Here is a 26,750-nt window from a genome sequence, read left to right as displayed (position 1 = left end):
TCTTTGTGCGATTATAATTTCAATACAGCACTCATATTAAATAACGAGCGCATCTGTAACTCACCCATCACTCTTCTTCATCAGATACCCTTTCTTCTCGCTGCCAAACTCCTTGTTCCCCTGCAGCTGGTGCATGCTGTAGCCACCCTGCTTACTCTGCGAGTCCTGTGCAAAAACACACACAATAACGTGCGCGCGTACACACACACACACACACACACACACGCAGACACAAAATACCAATGTTAAACTCGTACTGTATACAGCACAGATTTGAGGCATGCAAAGATGCACACACAGACACAAACACAGCAGTACGTACAAGCACACACGCACACACACACACACACACAATAAACTGATGCTCTGAGATCAGGGTACAGGGCGTCTTGTTAAAGCAGAATTGAGTGCGCTACCAGAGGAATACGGGACCTACAAAGCCATGCTCTGCAACATCCAAACCACTCTGTTATCAAGCAGGACAGACGCTAGCATGCTCAACATGCACCGGCACTTACTCTTCTAGACTTGAGTCCAGACAAGCAGAAAGCAGAGAGGGGAGATAGAGGGGAGAGGTGTGAAAGATCCCGCTAAGGTGCAGGTGGTGGGTGTGAACTGTGAAAGAGCGTCTCCCTGTGTGCCTGTGTGTGTGTGTGTGTGTGTGTGTGTGTGTGTGTGTGTGTGTGTGCCCACTGAAATCAGCATCTCAGGTGTTTGTTTTCTAAAAGACGTGCTTACCGTGGGTGTGATTAACAAGAAAAGGTACAAAAGGTGTTAATTAAATGTGAAAGCACTGAATGCCGTTAAGACTATAGAGACTTTACCGTGCGAAACACCTGATTAGGCGTGTGGAAATGTGAGTGAGGAGGGCTGAGGACGGTGAAACCAACGTATAGCCCACAGACCTTGAACGGGTAGAACGGTCGTTCCCATTCAAATCAACGTTCCAGGAAGGTAGGAGTGGCGGCCTTTTTTATGTGTACCGTTGGACTAGCTTCCGTATAAACCGACTTATTTCAAGTCACTGAAGTTTTGCAGCAAGCACCAAAGTAGCTTCTCCATTGCCTTGCTGTCATGGATTGCTAATATGCTAATGCTAACTAGAAGAGCTACAGAGAGAAGTACAGTCTTTGATAATGCTACGTTAACCTTGTCGCTAACATTAGCTTTCAGTTGAGTTTTGACAGTTTGCTAACAGACTCATCTGCTCAGTTCTCAAGCGAGTGTGACAGACTTTACGGCCTTAATGCCCAGACTAAGGTTGTCATAGGGCTGGGCGATATGGTTGAAATCAATATCATGATAATCATAAGGATTTTTCTCAATATCAATATATATCACGATATGGTTAATGTATGCAAAATCATGTTAAATAATCAAATTAATGTTCATCTCATTGAACCGAATGGAAATGTTAGGTGTGATGTCAAACAAAACAGAAATATTCAAATAATATTCGTACCATACCTCATTTTATGAGCGTTTTTAAGTAAAATTTGCTTGTCATCATCAATTTAGACAGCAGAAATGTGTGTCACGATATCAAAATATCTTCATATCATCACGATATGATTCCACTGAAAGACGATAAACGATAATATTGAATTATCGCCCAGCCCTAGGTTGTCACCATAGCAACTAACCCTTAAAATTCCATAATCAACATTTTATGCTACATGACAAACAGTGGAAGGACCGTTCTATCCATTCAAGTTCTGTGGTACAGCCACAGCAGCCTGCCTTGTGGTGTTAAGTTAAGTAAGGCCAGGGTAGGCAGTGTTTTCGGGTGCGTACGCATCGTTCAGTGCTGATGCGGTGTTAAGTCAGGCAGTGAGTGGCTCTCCACTGAGCAGCCAGTGAGGCACAACACTGGTCACCAGCAAAGCCTACCACACACTGGCTACCAGCATGGTACAGCACTGGGCACTCGCTCTGTGCTACAGGAGGCTAGCTCCAGACCTGATAGAGGCCAGAGTGAGAGGAGGTGGAAGGTAAAACGTGGGCTGGGTTGATTCAGTTTGTCAAATCATCGGCCTGTTACAATATATCTGCATGGAGGCTGGTGCAGTTTGACTGAATCAGGTCTGCTGTGGCTGTGTTCTGCCCAGTATAACTCAGTTTGGGCTGGCATAGTTGGATTTCACCCGCTACAGCTTTGAATTTGGCCCGGCGCGGCCTGGTTTGTCCTGCCTACCTCCTTCTGGTCCAGCTGGAGGGAGGACTTGATCAGATCTCGGAGGGCGGTCAGCTGCTTCTTCTCCTCATCCTGAGTTTGTTTGATCTGCGGAGAGCAAACGCAGGGTGAGGAAAACATGCAATAGTAGAGCTGAGAAGTAAACACAAATGCGGATGTGCGCACACGTACACGCACACACACTTTCAAACAATCAGCTCTGATTACGCCCGAAGAATGAAACATGGAAGTGGGCAGGAGAATAAACAGAATGGAAGAGATGAAAAGGATTCGTGTGAGTATTTACATTGTAGAGATCAGCTGCCAGCTTCTCGATGTACTGCTTCAGCTTATCCGCTGTCTTCAAGCCATCTTGGAAGAAACTGGGAGAGAACAGAGGCACATGTGAACTTCATTGACATTAACTTTCTCTGGAGTGAATGTGAGAGGGAGGTCATTTAGTGGCGATTACTGCTTTTGCAAATGCCAGGTGTTATAGAGCGCTCCTATGGGCTTTATGAAGGTCATACGCAGAAGGGGAGAGAGTGAGATTTAGACTGGTGCAGTTTATGTTTAATGTATATCCCGACTCGCCTGGCGCCTTCGGCTCTTGGCACAGATATCGTTGCTGGCCGAGTCCACGGCAGATTTGCAGAGCTGCTTAGCACATCCTGAAATCCATTATGGATCTGTCAGTGGTACACACCTCAATGAAGGGCTGCAACCGCAAATCACCACTAATGACCTCTCACTGTATCCTCCCCCCCTGACTCTCTCTTTCTGGGGATGATCTCTCTCTCCCTCTCTCCCTCCTTGCCTCTTACATTCTCTGCCACATCCTTCCTCTCCTTGTTTTCTTTCACTTTCTGCATCTGGGATCCCACAACTCCCCTCCGCACTCCTCCATCCCACTCCATCCCACTCTCTGTGTGAGGAACTGTTGGCCTTATAGCGTGTCAGTATGTACAGTTACAGTATTACTACATGGCTATAAAAATAATTATATCCCTTAATTTTTTGCACTTTTTGTTGTGCTACAAAAGGAGTTTAAATTAGATTTTAGGGGATTTTTTGGTCTAAAATCTAAGCTATTTTTATTGTACTGGGCAGTTCTGATACTCATAAGTAACCCCAACTTGTTATTGACTGTAAAAATTATTACTTCTTTCCTTCTTTCTATCATCTGCTTCCAATCCGTCATCATCGCAGCTTTTCTATCCGTCAAGGCTCAGGTTGAGCAGATCACCAGGGAAGTGCATTGTTTTGACCCAATGTTATGACAGGACCTAGCAACGCTGAGAGGAATTTGTCATTCTGTCACGGGCCGCTGTGAGCTGCGGTTCTGGCGAACAGGACGCCATCTATTTACCCACAAACCCCACAGCTGTCAGACCACATCTGTGTGATGACCTGTGCATATTTATGAGAGCTAAATATGAGTCTGCGTCCTCAAGATCAGTGAATCATACAGATGAGAGAGAATTGAGAAAGCAACAGTTAGAAGAAGGGAGAAAGAGAGAGAGAGAGAGAGAGACTGGAACCCTTTTCACAAGGAACGTTCAGTTGCTTCACATTTTATGGTTAGAGGATATGCTTACAGTGCAGATTAAGGTGGTACTTACTTGCATTGTGCATGGTAATACTTAATCAGGTTCTGGAGGAGGTCCACTCCTTTCTTGGTCTTGATCTCGTTTACTTTGATCAGGTACTGCAAGGCAAAGAGAGAGTTGGGGAGAGTTCAATCATATGCTGAAATTCTGGGTCGGTTTAAAGGATTTTTGGGGGTATAATGAGGCATGTGGCATCTGCTATGCCACTGTACAGAGACGCTTTGAGCCGAAGTAAAGACTAGTGTTTTGTTGTAGACACTTGTGAACATTTTGCATTATGATAATCCCATCCGAGTGCACATATGCTTAGGAGGGCTGAGCCTTTGATGTACAAGCCAAAACTGCCTTGACACTGTGGGAGTGGTGACCAGACTGGTAAACACAACAATAATCATCGTGGAAAATGCCTTGCAGTACAAGAACATGCTATCCCCTTCGCCTTGATCTAAATATAGTTCCAAATAGATGATAACAAGTTCTTTTCATTTGCATTATAAAAAGGAGAAAGCCCTCAAGAGGAGGCTCTTTGTAGGCTGTGCGCTCAGTCTGGGTGTTTAAGGACAGACAGCGAATGAAAAGTCTTCAGACAGTGTGCCCACCAAACAAATGAATAAAAGATAATCTTAATCTGAGTTGATCCCGCAGTGTGCCAATCCACAGTAATTTACAAAGAGTCACAGCTAAAGACCACTTCCAGCTCCAGAGTAAAATTTAATCTATTACACAATGGCCTTCTGAAGCTTCCCATGCCTCCATACAGCTCCCATTGGCTGCTTATCATGCACTACTGAGCATGGTTGTGTGCATGTGTGTACGTGTGCGTATATGCATGCATGTGTTTTCCTTTTGTCTGGCTGAGAGTGCTCGGTGGGACGGGGGAGATTATCCCATTTTGTCTGTGCCTCGTGTGGGTTCAGTGTTTTGGAGCCTGCAGGTTTTGACTCTTTGTGTGTGAATGAGCAGCGGCGCTCGCGGTGCCTCGTCTGGGCAAAATAATGCGGAGCTGCCTTTCCACACTGCCTTCCCAGCGTAGGATGAAAGAGTGAGAGAGTGAGAGCGTCCTCTAATCTGGCGACTGAGTAACATGGAGAGAGAGCGGCCGAGAGAGAGAGCGAGAGAGCGAGAGAGAGAGAGAGAGAGCGCACGCAAGAGAGAAATGAGGTTAAGTGGGATGAACAGATTGTACCACTGACTGTACCGCTGTCCCACACACACAGCAGCACCACTGTTGTTTCCAGGGATGTTGACTGTTGATTTAGGAAAGCACAGTGAGAACCAAGTAAGCTTCACACTGCTCTGGCCCCGTTTCCTGGGAGTTTGTGATTATTTATTCTGTCTTCTACTTCCAAGTAAACTTTATTGTTTTAGCCACTTTCTAGACTTGTGTTTGCTCTTTCTAGACTCTAGACTAGAAATACATAACACATAAATATGGCCATTACATAAGACAAAATACAATACAAAATGTCACATTAAGAGAATGCCTCACAGAAAAGGTGTGTATTAAAGGTGCAATAAGTAAAATTTTTACTGTTCCGTGGCACGAAATGACCATCATTTATCTACAGATGGTTGAGTTGTGGATCAATACCAATAACTCAACGATTACTTTGTCAGCTGCTGAGATTTCTGGCTTTCAAAACCCACTTTCTGGCCCATACTCATTTTCAAGACTGAGTTAACTTCTTAATGTGTTGCGTAAAATTCATATATACATTCATATATATCAGGAGGGCTTGATATTGGGTGCTAGAAGACTGATACCATGCCAAATCTTGCTATCTTCAGTTATTTTCCTTGTTTTTATCTTTTTTTGTGTCCCTTGTTTTCTGTACAGCACTCTGCTGGACTATAGCGGACTGAGTAGCTTGAACGAAGATGAAAAAGGAAATACCTCTGAGTCATGAGCACATGTCAGCTCGTCATGGTTCAAAGGGACTGTAGTGAGTTTTGTAGTGAATAATTCTGATGACCAGCAGCAACACAACAGCCACCCAGCAGGAGACGACTGATCTCAATAGGGGGAGGGAACATCTCCTTGCATTATATATATAGATTATAAATGATTTGTGCTCCTATGTGAGGCTTGTAAGTGCATCAATTAAATCTCTACTGAGTAGAGATAAGGTAATATGTGTATTGGTCCATTATGTAATTTGAGTAAAAAAATCTCCGGATAAAACAGCGAACGAGGAGTAGGCGTCAACACCCACCACTAGAGGTTTTTTGGCATGGCAGAGTGAGTCATGTTCAGCTCTAACAGTTTGAGGCACACACTACCTCGTTCATACTGGTTTTAAACTTGATTCTCACTCCCCCAAACTTCTTTAAGTACAGCCTATGAGCAATTATGCCACAGAGAGGTCAAACTGTGTCACAATAACAGACATCTTTCAACGCAAACAAGTTTACGAGACCAGTGTCTCATATGGGAATTTTTCTTTTGAGGCACATAAATTAATCGCAAATAGCATGACTATGTAATATGACTGATTAGCTGCACAATACCTAACTAATACTCATTACCGGTATTGAGATTTCTGTTGTGTTATTAGTCATATCCACTGACAGTCATTCATTGCAACCACCAATGCAATTTGGCTGAAGAAAATAAATTAAACTCCATCTTAAAATATAGTTTCAAAGCAACTAGTAAAAGAGACTTTGAATACTTTTCAATACTATAGCAATAAGTGATTATTTACATTTAAATTTTACACTTTAGGCATTTATCTGATGCTTTTATCCAGAGTCACTTTCAATGAGAGAACAGCTTCAACATCTTACTCCAGCACACTTTGACCGGGCTGTTTGCAGGAATCTAACTTGTGGTATTTCAGTTACAGGACCTGGCTAACCACTAAAAGCCAATGTGTTGTTTTTTTATTTTTCATTTTACCAGAAAGTCCCACTGAGAACTAATTTATCTTTCGCAAGGGAGTCGTAGCCAAGAGACAGCACAGATAATAAAAGCATTACACAAAGTGACAAACATAAAACAGTGAAATTTAAAATATGAAATGACAATAAAACCTGCCAAGTGACACATAATGTGGCGTGATACTTTTTTTTTTTACAGCCTGAAACAACAACAGTGTCTGATTATCACTGAGAAACTGCAGCTAAAGCGTCTGTGCGAACTCACTGCACCGACCTCGCACATCTGGAGCTGGAAGAGACGCCGCTCCTTCTCCATCTCCTCGGCGATCTCGGCCCCGGTGATCTCGGTGCGGATCATCCCATGCTGCTTGGCGTGCTCCCGCTTCTCCTTTTCTATCTTTGTACTGGCACAGAGGAGAGGACAGTCAGAGCGGAGCAACCGGCCAAAACGGCGCTTGACCTTGTGCAATGATGTCTTTTTTTTGGCTTAACGTGTGTAGTTCTGTGTACTGCAGCAGTGTGCTTTGTGTATGACACAGAGGTGGGGACTCGAGTCACATGACTTGGACTCAAGTCACAAGTGTTTATTGCTTGAGACTTGACTTTATGCATGAAGAGAATACTTGAGACTTGACCTGACTTGGGTTCTGGTGACTCGGGACTTGACTTGACTGATGGCTTGAAAAGGTTTCTAAAGTCTTGACTTGAGATCTTGTGTTTGTCTAAATGACTTGGATTGAAAGTGATGAGATTTGTTCCACCAGACGACTGAATTTAAATTCTGTTTTCTGAATTTGTATGGAATGATTGAATTTATTGAAGTTGAAACTGATTATAGAAATCAAACTCATGATGCTCTTATCAAGTTTTTATCCAATTAAAACCATATTGCATTGAAAAGTCCTAGATATTTAGTTTTCTTTAAGATATTAAATTGATACTTGATTTGTTCTTGACTTGGTGTTCTATATACATTTAGATTTGAGACTTGACATTAATGACATGGACTTGACTTGGGCTTGACTTGGTAATCTACATTTAGACTTGGGACTTGACTTGAGACTTGTGCCTCAAGACTTGGGACTGACTTGGGACTCGAGCCAAGTTGACTTGGTACAGCAACTTCTACAACACTCTTGGAAGGTCCAAACAAGCTCGCTACCCATTATCAACAGTGCTAGATCAACTATACAGTACGCTATAATGAACTGGAAAAACATACATGGTACAATTATATAGAATTCCAATAGCACACGGTAATTATCCACTTACAACTTGGCTTCATAGTCTTTCCACGCTTTGTCAAAGGGCTTCTTTATGTCCTGCAAAAAAAGGGGAGGACAAGCATCAGCAAACTACAAAGAGGTCACCATGGGACCAGAGTTATTTGCAGAGCTGAATCTCTATCCGAGGCCCGGCAAAGGCCGCACACTGCTCATGATTTATGCTCTGGACGGCCAGCGAGTGGCCACGCCCCTCCCTGTTCCCTGAGCCTCGTGGGTTCATGACCCATTTATTTGCCGCGCTCGCCTCAAGCACAACACAAGGACACGGTTTACTCCTCCAAGATTTACAGTGTGATCTTTTAAACAGAGACAGACTTCTACTTCTAACTCCCCCATCCCTCTAGTCTCTCTATCTCTGTTTGACACACACACACACACAGTCACACACAGAGAGAGTCACACACACAGAAGTCGAGAGATGAATGGAGACGTGCTGACGGGGCTTCCATTTCCCCTGCCCCACTGCTGGGACGTCCCATGGGGGGCCAGGAAGGAAGAGAGGGAGAGAGAGGGAATGAGAAGAGCGGGAGGAAGAGAAATGGTTTTACGGTAAATCTTACCCCTTTCACGCCTTTCAGATCGCCCTTCAGCAGCGAGTCCAGGGTGAAGATCACATTGTGGCTGAGGCTCTGGAGCTGAGAGGGAACACAGATAGAGGGGGGGGGGGGTTGGCATAGGGAGATACAAGGCAAAATAGTTAACATAGTGTATTATAACACAGGGAGAGAAGCAAATATTTAACCAATAGTGCAATGCATAAACATATTTGTGCTGCCACTGGCCAAAGAACATAAAAGACATAATAGCAAACGTGCTGCAGAATAGCAGCACGAATGCAGTTTAGCCTATTGAAGAATTAGCAAAAGCTTGATGTTTGCCAAGAGCTCGGGTTGCCTCCACTATGCTCAGCAGCTCTAACCATTAGGCTCAGCAAGGTCATTTACAACAGTACTAAGCATTTAAGTCCCTGTTGTCGTAAGCCAAGTCCGCACAGACACACAGCAGCGGTCAAGGAAATAAACAACACTTAATGGGCGCTAATGTGCTTCTTAAGTGCCTGTCTTGCATATGGCCAACGTCAGAATCAATCTCCTACTGGCTGGCTGCCGGTGGGCGCGCTCTAACAGCCCGTCCTGGAAACCGTCACCGTCTCTCTCACCTCACCATTCACACACAGACAGACAAAATACTGAGAGAAGACGCAGACAAACTTTAGTCCTGTAACAAATCCTATCAAAGCAGCGAGTTGCCCAAAGCTGACTTAGTCTATACAATCCTTACACTGAATCCAATAACACATGCTGCAGGGCATCTGGGACAGGCGCTATTCATCAATACTCATTTGTAGTGCACGCACATACCATCAGCCCTTGGGGGCGCAGTTATTGAGGCCTCAAAAAAAAAATCCATTCAATGTACTCAAAATGACAAAGACAGAGAGAGGGAGAGAGAGAGAGAGAGAAAGAGAGAGAGGAATGTCTATAGATAATTTCAGTTTCCTAACTTTACAGGCAATATGCATGTAGTGCCAACAGGTGGTTGATTTAGGAAGGTTTCAGGATGGACACACACACACACACACTCACACACACTCACACACTCACACACTCACACACACACACACACACACACACAGTCGCTCCTAGTCCTGCCGAGTGTATTTATGGAGTCTAATCTCGCTGCCAGCCACACAGGAAGAGAGAGAGAGAGAGGGGGACCGGCTCTTCTTCCAACAACAATCACTCACAAAGGATTCAAACAGGACACATTATTCAACAGAAACGTCAGGGGAAATCCACGGCAGGCAGATAAGAGCCTCGTCTGGAGGAAAAAAAGACAAGGCTCAGAGCGAGATACAGCCGCAGTCAGCTATACTGTCTGACTGCAATGACGCTTCTGACAGTGGAGGCTTTTCCTACACTTTAATACAAGTGTAGAGATTGATGAACATGTTTTACCCAGAGCTGAACTCCTTAGACAAACAAGCACACAAGTCTGTATTGTGAGGATTTTCATTGATTCCATTCATTCCCTAACCTCTAACCCTGACTTTAAAACTCTCCACTATATGCCTAACCTTAACCCTTACTGTAAACTAACTCTAATCCTAATCTTAACCCTAAAACCAAATCCTAATTAGGGCTGGGCAATTATTCAATATTAACATTTATCGTCTTTCAGTGGAATCATATCATGATGTGGTGATTTTGGGATATCTTTACACACAATACTGCTGTCTAAACTGATGAAAACAAGTACATTTTTATTAAAAACACAAAAAATAAGGAAAATTTCAAAAGTTTAACATCACACCTAACATTACCATTCGGTTCAATGGGATGAACATTAATTTGATTATTAAAATGTGATTTTACATACGTGAGCCATATTGTGATATATCGATATCGAAAAAATTCCTTATGATTATCGTGATATTGATTTCAAAAATATCGCCCAGCCCTAGTCCTAATCCTAAACTACAGTAACTTTAACTTTTAACCTTACCCTGACCTAATCCTAATTCTGATCTAAACCCTCAACCCCAAGTCTTAATCCTAATCTAGCCCCTTATAGAAGTGAGCATGGTAAAAATATCCTCACACACGCACACACACACATACACACATACACACACACACACACACACACACACACACACACACACTCACCAGGTTCTTGAGCAGGGCCGACAGCTCCTTGGTGAGGGAGGAGAACTTGACAAAGGCTGTTCCCAGGTCAGGATTGTCCCGGCTGATGAAGTTGCTGCCAAACTTGTCCAGAGCCTGGGCATAGTTCTCTTCATTCTGGACATGGTCTGTGATGGAAACAGAGAGGAAGGTCAACCAGCAATCAGTCTACCTCATGTAAAAGTAGTAGAAATATTTAACTGGTCTTACAGTGGGAAATTCCTTTATCACTGAAGCAACACGAGTGATACAAAACTAGATACATGTGAAGTATCTAGTAATCCTATTTCAAGAAGATTTATGCATAGAGACCAAATGTAAATTTTAACAAACGTTCGTCATTTTTATTAGAAAATGTCAGAATGACTAGGTGTGTGGTTCTCTGGGTCTGTGAAACTCTGCGGGAGCCATCAGTCAAGCAGTAGCATCCATCTGTCCCTGTCATTAAGTCAGAGATGGGGAGGAACTGGAACGGGACAGGGTTCAGGGTGCTGCCAAACCCAGAGAAACGGCCCGAAGAGGGGAGTCAGGTGAGACCGGGTGAGACAAGCACCCCGTTGACTTTATTTCCGCAGCAGCCATTTTGAATTTACACCACCCTGGAGTCTCCAGCCAGAGGAGCAAGTACAGCCCAACTACAGTATGTCCAACTGTTGTGTACCCAGATGCACAAACATCGGACTTCACAGATTATCCTCTGAAAAACGTATTAGAAATGAATGGACTTCAAGAATCTGGAAGCACATAGGTTCAGATTTTAAAGCTACTGGAATCTAGTCTAGGTAGCTAGCAAGTCGCTAACTAGCAGTTCCTGAGATTTCATAACTGATAAGTCTATCTGAATAATAAGTAATAAGTAATGCTACTTTTATATATATATGCCAAACATTCCCAACCCGACTGTTCAAAATGGCTGCTGTGGGAATGAGGTCAATTGTCTCTTCTGTGAAAAAGGAACAAAGCTTTTTGAGGAGAAACATCTGAAACAGTCAATTTAAAGGGAGGACGCTGCTTTCAAATTATACAGTGGAAAATTACTGAGGATACATCATACAGCAACGAGGAGCAAAACAAACTCAGGTGTTTGTTTCTGGGACAGCCTGGATACACACACACACACACACACACACACACACACACACACACACACACACACACACACAACACCATCTGCCCTGCAAAGGCAATGTTCCAGACAAAAAAGCAATCATCATTTTTATTAGAGATATTTAAGAAATCTAGATCCCAGTGTCTTTGCTCTGAGGCTTTTTTTCGGGGAGTGTTCTGCACATGTACCCATCTGCCCGGCACATTTAGGCTTGACACATTTAGGAACAGGCTCTCTCACCTTGTCCTGAACTGTAGATAGCCTTGACTGATTTCTTCACCTTCTGCAGGGAGGTTCGGTCCTGGTCCAGCGCCTGGGAAAAGAGGAGGAGAGGACGTTGTAAAACATTTACAGTGGTTTCATACTGTAAGGTGAACTTTCACATCAAAAGACAACAAAGATATTTTAGAGACATGTTACATCCTGGGTTATAATAGTACAGCAAACTTGAACTTGTCATAACACACTATTTGTTTAGTACTTCAAAGCATGCATAGAAAGCTAATGTATATAGTATGCTCACAACACAGTGCTTGACCTGAATGTGGCATGAGTAATTATTTCAACACTACTGGAGCGAAGCCTTTGCGTTCTCCATTAAATTTGCAATATGTAGGATTCTGTCATGGTTAGATTAGTTGCCATGACACATTTTAATGCTAGAAAAAAAAAACACCAGCATCAAGAGCACCAGGGAGTTAAAATAACGGTAAATGTTAATAGAAAACCACCGCACAGAGGCTTCATATCATAGCACCGAGGGCTACCCACTTAACAATGATACATATGCATATTTAGAGAAAATCCTACACAGCTATTTAAGACAAATGCACCAAGTAGCAGCTGTGCCTCTCTACGCCAGTGTTTCCCTTACATTCATTAAGCTGCAGTGCACCCCCTCCTAACGCTGGAAAACTGCCCTCACAGCTAGAAAAATGTAAATACAAGGAAAATTCATCATCTGGCTTTATTGCTCAGCCTGCTTCCTCCCCCCCCAAAAAAAACAACAACTACAATTGCAGTTACACTACATGTGTCCATGTCTCATGATAGAAATTACAAGCTTGACTGACAAATCCATCCTCCAATCCCTGAACTGGCAGGAAGGAGGCTGACTATCAGCTGCACCTGGTGCGATATATTCTGTTTGACAAACGCCTGGATGCTGTGTGGTTGGTTTGTGGCCGAACTAAATGAAAGTACATTTCATGTGGAATGTTTGAGGGAAACTGTTTGTGAAACCCCAACTTAACTGAAATATGTGAATATTGTGAAATGTGTACATTGTTGATGATAAAACGAACAGTCAAATAGATTGCGTTGTTTGGACTAATATGTTGGACATTTTCAAGTGTTTGATTAGGCGATTGATGATTGTGTAAACCTAACCTAAACCCTAAGAAGTGGGATGCATTCATTATGTAAATGGAAACCTTTTCTTTAGCAAGTTTATCAGATAATCCTGTGAACTGCTATTTATTTTACTGGAATTTTGTTTTGTGTTTGCAGTAAAAAAAAAAACATCATCCCAAATCCTCCAAAGACCATCCAAACCACCACAATAAAGAGCGAATGGTCAAGAAATCCCTTTGCTCCGATGTTTTTATGGTCTGGTACAGAGGCTGTAGTTTGAATTTACTGGGTAAATCGCTTTTGATGTTGCCCCTTTTACAATCCCAATAACAGCCATTTTTAAACTGCAACACCTACTGGGAGCGATCCTGGAATGGACCAGGAGTGAAACTGGGTCTCAGAACCAAAATAACCCCTTGCCCAACATCTACCAATAAATCCCACAGTAAACTCTGAACGCCGTGCCGTTGCACTGCTGCACAGCCAGCACTGTTATCGCGCTGGCATTAATACAAAACCCCATTCAGTTTGACCTGCCATCACTTATCTGTCCAAACATACGCTTTAATCTAGTGATAAGACCCTGGAGTATTCAAACATGGCACCTTCCATAATTAACTTTCCAGCAGTTATTTACAGGCCACATTCCCCCGATTACAATCTCTAATGACAGTGTGATAAAATCAAAGGCAGATGTATGTTTATTGGGAGGACTGGCCTGTTTACTTTAGTGCTACGGGACCTCCCGACCCGCTGCCGCATGGCGAGCGCAGTTACAACAATGCTGATGTCATGCATTTACCGCCGCTGAGGGCAAAGCAACTCAGAGACTTGTCTCAGCACAAAGCGCAACACCCACATGGAGATAATCTCACTGTCATACCGCACACACTCTGTGACAATCAAACCGCATTTTCCTCATGTCATTCACCAAAGGAAAAGCTTAGATCACTGTGTGAGGATTGTTCTGCTCAAGGAGAGAGAAAAAGTACACACAAGCAAACATAAATACACACAAAAACACACACACGCTATGTTACCAATATCAGCTAAATGATTTTAAATGAAAGCCTTTATAAGCCAGTATGGGTCGGTTTCAAAATGATTTACTCCGAGGGCGGCAAAGTGGATGTAAATTCATGATGGGGCTGCTAATGCACGAACATTTCATATTCCACCCATTTTAGCCACAGGGAATGGAACCATAACCCTGCCATGTTCACTTATAATAGATGATAAACACCAGAAAACACATATTACATCAAGGACTGCCGGTGAAGAGCGGAGGCACGCACAGAACACTGGGCTAATTAAATTTCACTACATAATTAAGCTGTCCTAGGCCTCCCCTGGACAGGTTTACATGGCTCTTCCCCAATTATGGCAGCAGCAGTGTGCCGCCGCAGGGCCTTTTCTGCCGGGGCCAAGCCCTTTGATCCCTCTCACATGGGAACCGGGTCCGCTGCCCAATGCCTCCCCGCACGGCCTCATTACTTAGCCCTCTGCGTGCTTCGCAAAATGGTGTCCCAAAAGTGTCGATTTTTCAATATCGCATGCGAGAATAAAGTGTAATACTGTGGATTTGTTTGGTAAATGATCTCTTGACGTTGTCTTTTCTAGTCGGTTTGCCAAGCTGCATATTTTTTTTATTTGAAACATGTAAAATAAATCAATCAAGATATCTTTTTGAGAATGCGGATTTCCCTTTTTTTGATTCTTGAACTGCCTATTTGAAATCAACGCACCAGCAAAGCCTTATTTTATGTATATTTTCTTACCCAGCATATGGACTAGTATACCACTGATGTTCTCCTACAAGCTATAGGATAAATATTTATTTTCTTATGACCATGTATCCTTACAAGACCATTTGATTCCAAGCAGACTCCGTAACGTCTCAACTTAAGTGTGATATCCTGGTGGTTAGAGAGACTGTGTTGTAATGCAAAAGTCATGGATTAGATCCGCCTAACAACTACAGTGTCCCTAAGCAACACACCAAACCTGGAGAAGAGCCGCAGCTAAATGCCTCCAGTGTAACTCAGTGATTATTCAGAGGTTGTACTACTGTATGCTGATTAGGGTGAGGAGGACAAAGTAGAGGCAGCTTGACCCTTATGGTGCTCGTGTTCACAGCAGCTGGCACCGCCACCCAAAAGTCACCCATAATCCCCTCTGTCTGTGCACTTAATTAAATATTCAGCTTTAATGTGAACAAGCTTTTACAGATTTGCTTTCTTGGCTGTTTTAGTGATTTTAGCTTGTTTTTAAGATTTTTGTTTATATCATTATCATTATTGTATTACGCATTTAGTTATTCGTATTATTTTTGATTTAATCTGTATAAATACAAAAAACATTATGTTGCCCTGATTCATTAAGACCCAATCTGTTCAGGGCAAAATTCATTATGCCATAAAAATGCCCGTATCAAGGAATCTTTGATGGTAAATGTTCACAGATTGATGTTTTTTTGGAGAGATATTCTGTTGTAACTGTTGGCTCTCTGCTTTTCAGGGCCAAGGAAAAAAGAAATCAATGAAACAGTGATGTCTTGGCACGCCGTCTCTGCAAACCCCTGGCAACCGGCAAGAATGCCTCCAAACTCTGCTCCCCGAAAGCCCCGATAACTATTCAATATAGTCAGAGCTTTGTTCTAATCTGCCGACAGCCAATGGCGAGCTCCGACGCAACCCAGTGGGATTAGGGAGTGTGACAATGCCTTAAACATCTGCGGTCGCTAGACTCCCCACCCAAACAAGAAGGGATGTTTTATTCCGTGTCGTCTAGAAGAAGAAGAACCGACCCATTTTGCACATTTCGTGGGTCTGCGCTACTCCGGAGAAATCTCCACCTTGACAAACCGTTTGCTTCTGTGAAAGTCAACACGTCGGTGTCAGAATGCTTTCAAGTGGAAGTCTGAGTCTGTCCTTGCAGGGATGGAGCCAGAGAGGTCAAGGGCCGACCGAGGGAGGTGAAGGGCGGGGGCCGTTCATGATGGCTCAGCATGACCGGAGGGTGCTAAACAGCATTAACACCAGGGTCAGAAATTAACAGCGGCTCGGGGGGAAAAAATGCCCTTCAAAGTTCATAAAATGCCTGTGAAATCAAAAATCTGGGGGGGGGGGGGGGATATGCCCGTGATAATTAGGAGTAGCCGTTTTTGCATTTCATCCTGTTCACATTTTTTTTTGTCGAGTCAAATATTCACTTGTGAAAGCAGTGACTGTCCCTTGTGGGCCACCGTAGGAGATATGTGAGAAACCATGACTGGAGAATTCTTTCCAGTGCGTTCTGGGTGAGAACAGTTGAGTTTTTTTGATCAGAAAACAACCGAGCACACAGCCTGAAGCAGTAGAAAACACTGGTACCACACAGTGAGAAAATGCTGAAACCACTGTGTCAACAAAAAAATAAAATAATATGGTACAAAACTCAACAATCGAGGGGTGGAAGATGGACTGGTTGGGGGGCAGAGAGTGGGGAAAACTCTTCTGTAAAGCCTGTCGCCACTTTCCAGCAGTGGGAAAGAAGTGTGGGATGTGTGGTTATGATTTAGAATAAAACAAATCTTCAGAAATTGAGTGTTTATTTGCCAATATGCAATGCAAATTTATTATTTCATAGTTTTAAAAAAAATGACCCTGAAAAGGACAAAAATGTCCCTAAAAATCAGTTCAAGAGCAGGCAAAAAAGCCCTCTGAAAAAAAGTTAATTTCTTCTAACCCTGACGACCACACACACACACACACACACACACACACACACACACAGGGAAGCTGAAAGGATGAACTGGTGGTCAAAGTGACTGGGCATGACTGACTGGAGGCTGTCTCAGCTTCAGGCTTCCTGCCCCAGGCCTTATCCTCCCTCTGCAGCCCTGCTGCTTCCCCTGCAGCCGTCCTTTCACAGGAAGCAGGAAGCAGCCGGGCCTGTCAGCGCTCTGTCCCGGGTCAGCGGCGCTCCGTCTAATGACACTCACTGCTCTCCGCTGACAGATGAAAAAACACATTCCGGCTGTCTGGGACGTGTTTTTCTTGTTTCGCTGATCCACTCTGCAGCTCGCACTCTGTCATTTCCATGCCGCCTTGGTCGTCTTTCTCATTTTCCTTCCTGAACTCATCCCACTCCTTGACCCAGTCTCTCCTCTTCACCCCGCCGTTTGAGATCGCCCTGGCGCACGGTTGTGCGGTCGCCATGGAGACGTGATCCGGCCGCCTCACGTGTCGGCTCAACATTCTTCATTGCGTCGATTGTGGGAAGCCGCTCTGACTAACCAACCGGCTCTCTGTTTGTCAGCAGCGCACTGAGACTCAGCTGTGCCACTGTGGCAGATTTTAATCTTCACCCAGGGAAGAGCAAGGCAAGACAGAGAGCTTGAGCAGACACTGAAGCGCTGTGTGTGTGTGTGTGTGTGAAGTTCTCAGAATTGCTAATTTGATAATTATTTCCTAGAAGAAGCAAGCAGGAAAGGGCACAATTATCACAGGGTGTCCCCAGAGCCAAGATGCAGACCTAAAACACATCTGCAGTGGCATTTTCTGTCCATTTAGTATGAAAGTGACTGACCGGATAATTAAAATTCCCCCCACTACCCATGTGTCTTACTTCTGCCTCCTTGAGACAAAACCGTTTCCTCATTTAACCTCGTGGCTCACAGCAAAGCAACAATGAAAAATACAATATGACAAATGACAATGTATATGTTTATGTATCATAGCGCAATGAATCTATTAAGTCATAGACGCCACAGTCCAGAAGCAACAATAAAACTAATGTTCATGAAAGCCGCTTAAATGTTTTAATTTAGCTAATCCAGAATTAGTCTTGCTCCTTGTTCTGTCTCAGCGTGCCCACGAAACCAGCAGCTCTAAAAAAAATGTTAATTAAGAGAAGTCAGTCGGTTTGTCTTTCTGGGAGCATTTTCTCAGTATATGTGGCACGACTCTAGCAGGAAGGGTGGGGAGCCGTTTTCATTGGCAGGAAACAAATGGACATCCCTTTCTCTGGGCCGGCAGCCGGAGAGGCCTTCAGCTCTCCAAGTGGAATGGGAAAAATGGGAGGATGTAACATTTCCAAAAGCAGCTGAGGTCAGACGGCCTATCTCTCACACACACTGCTGAAAATAATGATCGACTGCCAGTGGTTTTGGTTTTGGTTGAGAGGTGCATCAGCAGAACCAGATGACCGACTTATTTGAAATAGCAACTACAAATCAAGCATCAAATAGGACTGTATTTTCTTCTAAGTCTCTATGAACAAGATCTATGATATTGTAAAGTGACCTTGAGTGTTTTGAAAGGCGCTGCAAATAAAATGTATTATTATTATTATCTATGAGCAAGATTTTCACTGGCCTCTTTATAAATGGATTCAACTCAACCAATCGAGGTTTAAAGGTGCTATAAGCAAGATTTTTCCTGCCCCATAGAAAAAAAAATATATCCATGGGGATTTTGATAGGGTTGTTGATCAATACCAATGACTCAATGATCACTTCACCAGGTGCTGAGATTTCCGGCTTTCAGAAAACTCACTTTCCACTCACGTTTTCTCTTTTGGAACAAAAACTCCCCACTCACAGACACTCCCAACCCCCACCCACCTACTCACACTGTCAACTGCTCATCGATGGAGGACGCTGCTACGAAAGAGAAACCAGTGTCGCAACACATTTCAGCTAAAAAAGCCTCTTTCTCAAGCCGAAAAAAATCTAACGACAAAGCAGTATCAGTATTATATCAGTTTCTGTTGCACCTCTGCTCTAATTAGCCAGCTTACTCTCTCTCTACTGACTTTATTATTTGTGTCAAAGCTGTGCCAAAGACCCGTCGATGTTGTGGCAACTCCTCGGTCACAGATTGAGCTCGATAAAAGATATAGATTACTTAATGCCTCTTTAAGCATCCTGCTCTATCCTCCTATCAGTGTCGGGGCTGGCGAGGGAGGCAGGGAAGTACATCTGCAGAGTGAGAAAGGAGCCGCTCAGCTGGCTTGGCCGTGCTGAGTGTGTGTGGAGAGGCCATGCCACGGACAAAGCCAGCCTCCTGTGCTGCTGCCACTCGGATACTGCTTCTTTTGCAGCCGCGGGTCTTCAGAGACTTCACACACACACACTGACAAGCTTGCGTGCGGCCAGCGAAAAAGCCAAGCCATGCATGCAGTGGTGTTACATTCACACATTATTTGGTGGCTTCCCTCTGTGAAGCTTCCTCTCACTCAGCCCACCATTTGTTTTGGGCATGTGCATGTTTTCACAGTTTACACCCACACGCTGCTGCATTCGATTGTGCATACCCAACGTCAAATAAGCGTACCTCTATCTGTATAATGTTTATCAGTCAGGACGCTATTATTCATGTGGAGCAGCTGCTGAATAATTCGGACACATTACTATAAATAGGAGACCACAGGAGAAGAGTGGGAGTGACACAGAGCCGATGATTAAAAAAATGATACCGAGCAACCTCTTCACACTGCGCTCTATTTAGGTGAGAAAATAGAGAGAGAGCACAGAGGTTATTCATTTCCAGGAAAAATCTAAACCTCAGAGTTGATGAAAACAAACTAATAACAGACAGGGGGGTTACATGAAGGTGTTTGTGTGCCGTTTCTTTTGAAAAATACATCTAGGTACATTCACTCTCTCCCAATCTCTCTCTCTCTCTCTTATCGCTGAGAGGCGTACTTGTAAGTTCCCGGGCCAAAAAGAGAACAGAATATTTACCCACAAACCCTCAACGAAAACCAGATTCACCTCGAGCAACCTATCACTGACTGGGCTCAAGATAAGACACAGTGAGGTGAGAGGAATGGTTTTTTTTTTTGCATTCATCTGTGTGTACGGTTGCATTCAAGAGTCACATTCCAGGTCACACGTTGGAAACAACTGTTGCCACACTGTGAATCAATAACTCTGATAACAAAAGCATTATTGTTATGGTATGCACATAAGCCACATAGCCATTCGAGCTATTTTGACACAGGATAAACACAATAATGACTGAAAAACTGACTCTAGTCATGTTCCACTCTGTTAAAAGTAAATATATCGATCGTTTATAACATAGTAAGGGAAAAATACTACACTATGAGATAGTTAAAGTCCAAGGTCAGTCTTTTATTATAGAGCGCTGTGTAGGCTGAGCAGAGAAAAACTAAATAAAATACTCCAAGATTTCTGCTTTTATCACTAATCCTTCGCTTATCATTGATCAGCTGATAAGCCTGCCAACTTTGCTTCCTACCAAACCAACCACCCACGTTGCAAATCTGAAGGCATGCGGCTAAAGAATGTGCTCCCTTGATAAATATGCACAATCAGAAGTAACATTATTTTTCCCTGAGTCTTCTGCTCCTGGTCATGAGTCCTCTCGGCCCAAAGTCGCAGGCCCGGATTCAACCCGGACGCTTTACAGCATTCCTTGAAGTTTTCTGAGTCTCGAATTTCACAGTTTATGGGACTCTGTTGGGTGAGAGACCAGCTATTCCAAAACCACAGGTGTACCCATTCCCACCGGCCGCTGAGATATTCACACACCCCAGCAATTGGACATATAGGGGAACAGAAATAGGCCGCCGCGTCTACAAGAGTCGTCCAACGAAAGCTTTAACCGCATAGAGTCCGCTCTGATTTCACAATTTCCCTTCTGAAAACTTTCACAGTGAGGTGGCAGTAGTTGCTGACATGATGTGGAGAAGGAAGTGATGTAACTCTTTTCACTGACATTAAGTGGCAGTGGGATGAGGGGTAAACATCTTGAAGCAGCACTCATGCCTTTCCGGTGAGCCTGAATGACCTCTGCAGCACTTTGCTGTTCTGAGAAAGCTAGCATGCTCTGCCCTCGCAGGTTCCTCCGCACTTACAATGAAAAGCTGTAGCGAGTGCTTGGCTGCCATATACACACACACACACACACACACAGAAACACACACATACACACACACAGACAAGGTCCAGGGCCAAACACCATCAAAGCTCATAGACAAAGATGCACTGTTTACCCCTCAGGCCAAGGCAGCATGCATCACTGGACAGAGCTGTCTCTGGTTCTGCAGGGCAGTCCTTGAGGAAAAACAATGTTACCGCTGCACTGATACAATGATAGAAGAAGAAAACCTCGGCATCACAAAGAAGAAGGCGATGAAAAGCAGGTCTGTGCTTCTTTTGTTTTCGGCTGAGGAGCCGGCACAGACCAAATCAGGAAAAGAGGAACGCTAAAGTCCGCTGGTCTGTGCACATCTTAAAGGAAAAAATCCACCTTATAACACTTTAATTCTGTTGAAAAAACAGCTAGTTGATGTATTTTGAATTTCTGGGCCCATTTGCTCTGCTGTATTTTTCGTATTCTTGTATTTAACTAGCCAAACGTAGATGGCGTGACATCAAGTCAAGATATTTCCAGTGCAGCTGCAATGGAGTATAAATAGGAGAAAAATTTGAGAAAAAAAATAAATAAAGGAGAAAAACGAAAATATCGACGGTAAATGTGAGGTTTTGGTTTCAGTCCCTCAGATTCAAAGAGCAAGGGCTTCTTTCTAGAGCCGCCATTTTGTACCAGTTTCTCTACCGACAGTAGCCTCAATAGACCATGATGCAATGCAGCCACAAAACAGTGTACACAAAAGGGGCGCGACTCTTTTTTTCTTGACCATAAAAACCTGCTTTCTTGCTCTTATTATCCAACCGCTATCACTCTCTCCACCTACACATAACACCCACAGCTGAAATGCAACAAGCTTGTGCCCGTTCTCTAGGGGTTGTCGAAAGGCATTCTGGGAAATGTAGGAAATCACTAACTGAAGCAGAAGTCGACGAGGCAGGTTGAGGGAAAGTGGGTTCACCAAAAAAAAAAGGCAAATTACAGCACTTCATCACAAAATACACTCCCTTTCCTTTGTTAAGAAATCTCCAAGCCACGTTCTAATCTGTGTCCTGCCTCTCGCAGCAGGAGGTGAGTCTGTGTTGTGCTGCTTGTTTGTTGGTTTGTTTGCCGTCTGTGGGAGAAATCTGATAATCGGTCTGTGGGCCACAGCTGTTGGCCTACCTTCCTGCCACAGCTGCACTGCGTATATCATCAAGGGCTATTAGCAGAGAGCGGATTAGCCCCTGACCAGGCTTAGGCTCTGGGGCTGGGGCTTTCGGCCTCTGATCCCCTGCTCTTTCCCTGATTTAGGCAAGGAAGAGTAGGGGGTGTTCACATCTGTCTGGGCCCTTCCTCACAGGGATGGACGGTGTTAAACCCACGGACAGCCTCCCTCCATCGTCAGCTGTCTAAATCCCTACTGGAGCGCCACAATGAGCCATCAATGCAGCTATCAAGTGTGACGCGCTTACATGACACTTTAGGATGCCTTGGGTTTTCCATAGAAATAATGCCTCATGGACGCATGAGTCAGCTTTCACACTGTGTTTACTGAAATGGCATTTCAAAAACAATAGCTAAGCTCTGGCGTGTGCTTTTAAAGTAATAATACGTGACATTTTCAGATAAATAAATGTCACAGACTGATATAACACAATAATGATTGAAGCTATAGCCTGTTCCTGAAAGCTTTTACATTTGCTGTGTCTGGTGTCTGGTAGGTCTTTCCTGGGAAAAATCCTCTGCCACACAGGAATTGATTTTTTACGTTTTACGTTTCCTGCAGCAGCAATAGCGGTTTGTTTGGAGTAAACAGAAGAAGAACTGAGTAGTTAGCATGAGCAGCGATAGCCACCATGGCTGAACAGAGCGCCACCTACAGAAACTGCATCAACACAAAGTCCAAGGAAAAGACGTCACAGTTCTGGCCACAGTGTGATTGTCAGGTGATTTCTGGGAAGTGCAGTAAAAAAACAAAAAACAGCAGAACAATGAGCGCTTGGCACAAAAGATGGAGACAAAATTAAAATGTGTTTTTTTGTAATGTAGTTTAACTGTATTGAAAAAAGATGTCACATGAGAAACGGTGCCAAGGAAGGCAAAATGCTCCCATTCACTCTGGGGACACAGGGGACAAATAATGAATAAAAAGCCATAACCTCATTAATAATTAAATCTGACACAGCTGTCCTCCTGAGTTGCAAATGTTGCAGAAAGGAGCCTTAAATAACCAGCGCTCACTTTGTTATGTAAAGCCCAAGTATGATGAAACCTGTCTTGTTCTTTTGAATAATTCACAGCTTTTGCCTTGTTCCTGATGGGGAAGACCTAAAAAATGCTCCAAAATATCAAACCAAAGACATGAGGAAAGATAATTTCAATTTTAGCCTGGTAGTGTTTCTGAATGCACAACAAAATGATAAATCAATACATATAGCCTTCTTATATTTGTATCTGTCTATCAATAAACATATTGGGGTGAAGTAAATGAGGCCTACACTACAGTAAAATTCATTTTGGTGAATTATCTTCCAATCTACATTCCACTGGGCTGGCAGATGGACAGACAGCACACACACTGACTGATTGAAGTGCAGCCAGTATTAATTAAGTAGATAACTGAATACATTTCCCTTACAGGCGGAAAAACACATGAGCTATGACGAGCAAATTGAAAATGTAACCGCCTTTAAAAAGCACAATTCCTGCTTATTCCATGTGACATTCAGATGGTTTCCAGCATGGGAATGGGTCAAATAAATCAACGTTCTCTCGGGCAAAAGTGAATATCCTAGGGGGAAAAAATAAAAATGATCTATTAACTGTGAAGAAGTTCTTAGAAATGACTGCCTCCTGCTAGTGGACTGGATGGGTCACATGAAGGCTCACATGACACTGTGTCATCTAGGCTACGCCCTGGGGTGCCGAGGGCTTCTCAGTCAAACAACTGGAAGCTATTATAATTAACAAATGCTGTACGCTTTACTGTCCACTTTTCGTTTGCACCCTAGTAGAAGCAACAACACTTGGGTCTACGGTTTCATCAGTCAATCATAAACAGAAAACATTCAAATCTATCTGTGCCACTAAAATCTCTATGTGAAGACTTTGCTTCCAAAATGGCATTTGCAACATTTAAAAATAAAAGTGGCATCTACTCATTTAAAATGATTGATAGCGTAAAAAATAAAGCAAATTATAGTGCTTTCAAGAGAACAGTAAGTAGGTTAAGTCCTTTGTTGACATAATTATAACCCTTTTACAGACTGGATCTTTTATATCTCAGACGTACTGCATCATGACGTCAAGTAATGATTTTCCTCCAAAATCCATACGTAGCATTTTGGAATAAAACTCTTCATTCAGCCTTTTTTTTTTTTTTTTCTTTTTTTTTTTTCTCAAAATATAGGATAACATCAAACTGTTGCGAGCTGGAAAGCGCTGGCACTGAGAGGATTCGTTAGCTGTTATATAAAGGCACAAAAGTAAAAAGGGCCTATGCCTATTAGGTCAAGCCCAGCCATGCTTGAATAGAATGACTGTGAAAAGACAACATTTTCCCTGGTCCAGCCCATGTGATGTGGTGCGAGAGGCATGCTCAAAGGAATGCCAATGCAGTGAGGGTTTCCCTTGTGCTGCTGCTATGGTTCTCTGCGGTTTAGGAAAGCAAACCCAGTGACGCAAAGTACCATCTGTAGGGCAAAGGGAGAGACAATGCCAGCCTCATGGGGGGAATAACAAGTGCCTGACCGGCCTGCGTTGCTATAGATTCACTCACATCAGTTACGATTGAGAAAGTAAAACAGCTTTAGAGTAACAATCTGTGACATTTTCATATACACAAATGTCCGCTTTTGCTTCTCTCTGTGGCTCATTCATACAGCGCAGTAGTGATTCAACCTATATCCAGTTCATGAATGCAGCTCTAAACACCTGGTGTCTGGTATGTTTTTCCTGGGAAAATCCTCTGGAGCACAGGAAGTGATGCGTTTTACATTTCCTGCAGCAGCGGTTTGTTTGGAGTAAACAGAAGAAGGAGAAGAAGAACTGGGGTAGTTAGCATGAGCAGCGATAGCCGCCACGGCTGGACAGACAGAAAAAAGAGCGACACCTACAGAAACTCAAACTACAACAAGAGAAAATCCAAGGAAAAAGACGCCACAGTCCCGCCCACACACTGTTTGATTGACAGGTGATCTCTGGGAAGTGCAGTGCAGAAACACCACAGCGAAGAGCGCTTAGCAACAAAGATGGAGACAATTTTTTTTCTTTTAAATAAAAGAAGAATCTTGTGGATTACCACTTTAAAGTCTATTCAGTCCCATGGTTCCTCATTACATTCTTCTAAGTCATTATAGTGAGGTTGTGCTGAATCCAGGAGAGGATATCCTCACCCGCCACACACACACACACGCGCACACACACACACACACACACACACCACCAGCTTCCATGTCTGCCCCGTCACATCCTGTGTGTCACAAGCGGGCAAGTTACCAAGCCGGAGATTTTATTTTTAGCTGCCTGTATCTTTCAATCTGGCTGCTCATTGTTTTCTATATTATTTCTCATCCGCACTGATCCAGATATAAACAGTAAACATCTCGGAGTCAGAAGTGGCGAGTCGGGAAAAAGCAGGCAGGCCGGGGTAGAGGACGGCCGGTCATTAATAGCTTTTGTGTCATTATGCACCGATCAATAATTGATGTGCGGTGCTGAATTAAGACGATCTGATGTTGCAACAGCTTCTTTTCTTTTTTCTTTTTTTTTTTCTAGATGAGTCAGTGGAAGCACGCAGAGAATGACAACTCTCCCGTGGGTCAACTCGCCCCCTCGGGTTACAGCATTAAATATTCACCCTGTACCTTTGCATAATTTACCTTGTCAACATACCGAGGAAATGACTTGGAGGAACGCAGAGAGACTCGGGACGAGCGCTCTAACTTTGAGGAGGGGAACACAGAGCTCAGCAGAAATCCAGGCTGAGCTCCTCTTTAGGCAAAATGACGCAGGGGCGATTTTTATTTCTGCTCAGCAGCTATATTTCATGTATAGCGCAAAGGAAATCCCAGCTACACTCCAAGTCTAACCAAGGACCAAACAGTGGAGCCAATTTCATAAAACAGAAACAGTATTTTAGAAGCTAAAACTGTATTCATGGCAGTAGGCTGACTGTTTGCTAGGGCTGCAACTAACGATTATTTTCATTATCGATTCATCTATCGATTATTTTTTCAATTAATCATTTAGTCTACAAAATGTAATGCCCATCACAAGTTACCAGAGCCCAAAGTGCTGTCTTAGTCTGATCAGCAGCCAAAAAACCCTCAAAGTATTCGTTCTATAATGATATGAAACAGAGAAAAGCGGTAAATCTTAGCATGTATGATGCTATAACCAGCAAATGTTTGGTATTTTTACTTGATAAATGACTAAAACGATTAATGAACTATCAAAATTATAATCGATTAATCGACTAATCGTTTCAGCACTCCTGTTTGCTGAACTTCATAGAGTCTGAGTGACTTATAGCGTCTGATGGGTGTTTCCCAGAGAGGCATTCTGCTGATTATCAAGCCTAAATGTTTCATAATCCTGGACTGAGGGGCATCTTGCCTTTGTTTAAACAGTGAAGAGTACGTTGCTGGTCTTTGTTGCCAGTATAATGGTCTTCCTTGCCATGTGATCTCTGCAAAAAATTCCAGAGTGGCTACTGAAGCCCAGCGCACATGGCGGCCTTTTCCAACAGATGTTTTTCGTTTGTGCTGCAGTCTCTGGGTTTGGAGGC

At 43.4% G+C, this 26,750-nt stretch overlaps 1 protein-coding gene across 4 annotated transcripts in view; it reads right to left on the bottom strand.

The window, feature by feature from the left end:
* Positions 1 to 26,750, bottom strand: part of asap1b (ArfGAP with SH3 domain, ankyrin repeat and PH domain 1b) — a 48,680-nt gene that overhangs the window by 19,581 nt on the left and 2,349 nt on the right. For 3 of the 4 annotated variants that reach the window (XM_071520656.1, XM_071520657.1, XM_071520658.1), the window contains exons 2-10: positions 11,985 to 12,057; positions 10,619 to 10,764; positions 8,510 to 8,584; positions 7,936 to 7,985; positions 6,938 to 7,067; positions 3,796 to 3,881; positions 2,481 to 2,556; positions 2,195 to 2,281; positions 65 to 165 (exon numbers count right to left, since the gene is read on the bottom strand). In XM_071520656.1, the coding sequence (XP_071376757.1) occupies positions 65 to 165; positions 2,195 to 2,281; positions 2,481 to 2,556; positions 3,796 to 3,881; positions 6,938 to 7,067; positions 7,936 to 7,985; positions 8,510 to 8,584; positions 10,619 to 10,764; positions 11,985 to 12,057 (824 nt within the window). Of the gene's footprint in view, positions 1 to 64; positions 166 to 518; positions 528 to 2,194; positions 2,282 to 2,480; positions 2,557 to 3,795; positions 3,882 to 6,937; positions 7,068 to 7,935; positions 7,986 to 8,509; positions 8,585 to 10,618; positions 10,765 to 11,984; positions 12,058 to 26,750 lie in introns of all 4 variants that reach the window. The other variant, XM_071520659.1, reaches the window with a different exon arrangement.

The sequence above is a fragment of the Centroberyx affinis genome, unplaced genomic scaffold (assembly GCF_046629955.1).
Source record: "Centroberyx affinis isolate AG114_WGS23_722 - 3 ecotype Tasmania unplaced genomic scaffold, CSIRO-AGI_Caff_v1 ptg000818l_1, whole genome shotgun sequence".
Classification (NCBI taxonomy): Eukaryota; Metazoa; Chordata; class Actinopteri; order Beryciformes; family Berycidae; genus Centroberyx; species Centroberyx affinis.
Note: the sequence above shows the minus strand (reverse complement) of the source record. Positions and strands in the feature narration are given on the sequence as shown.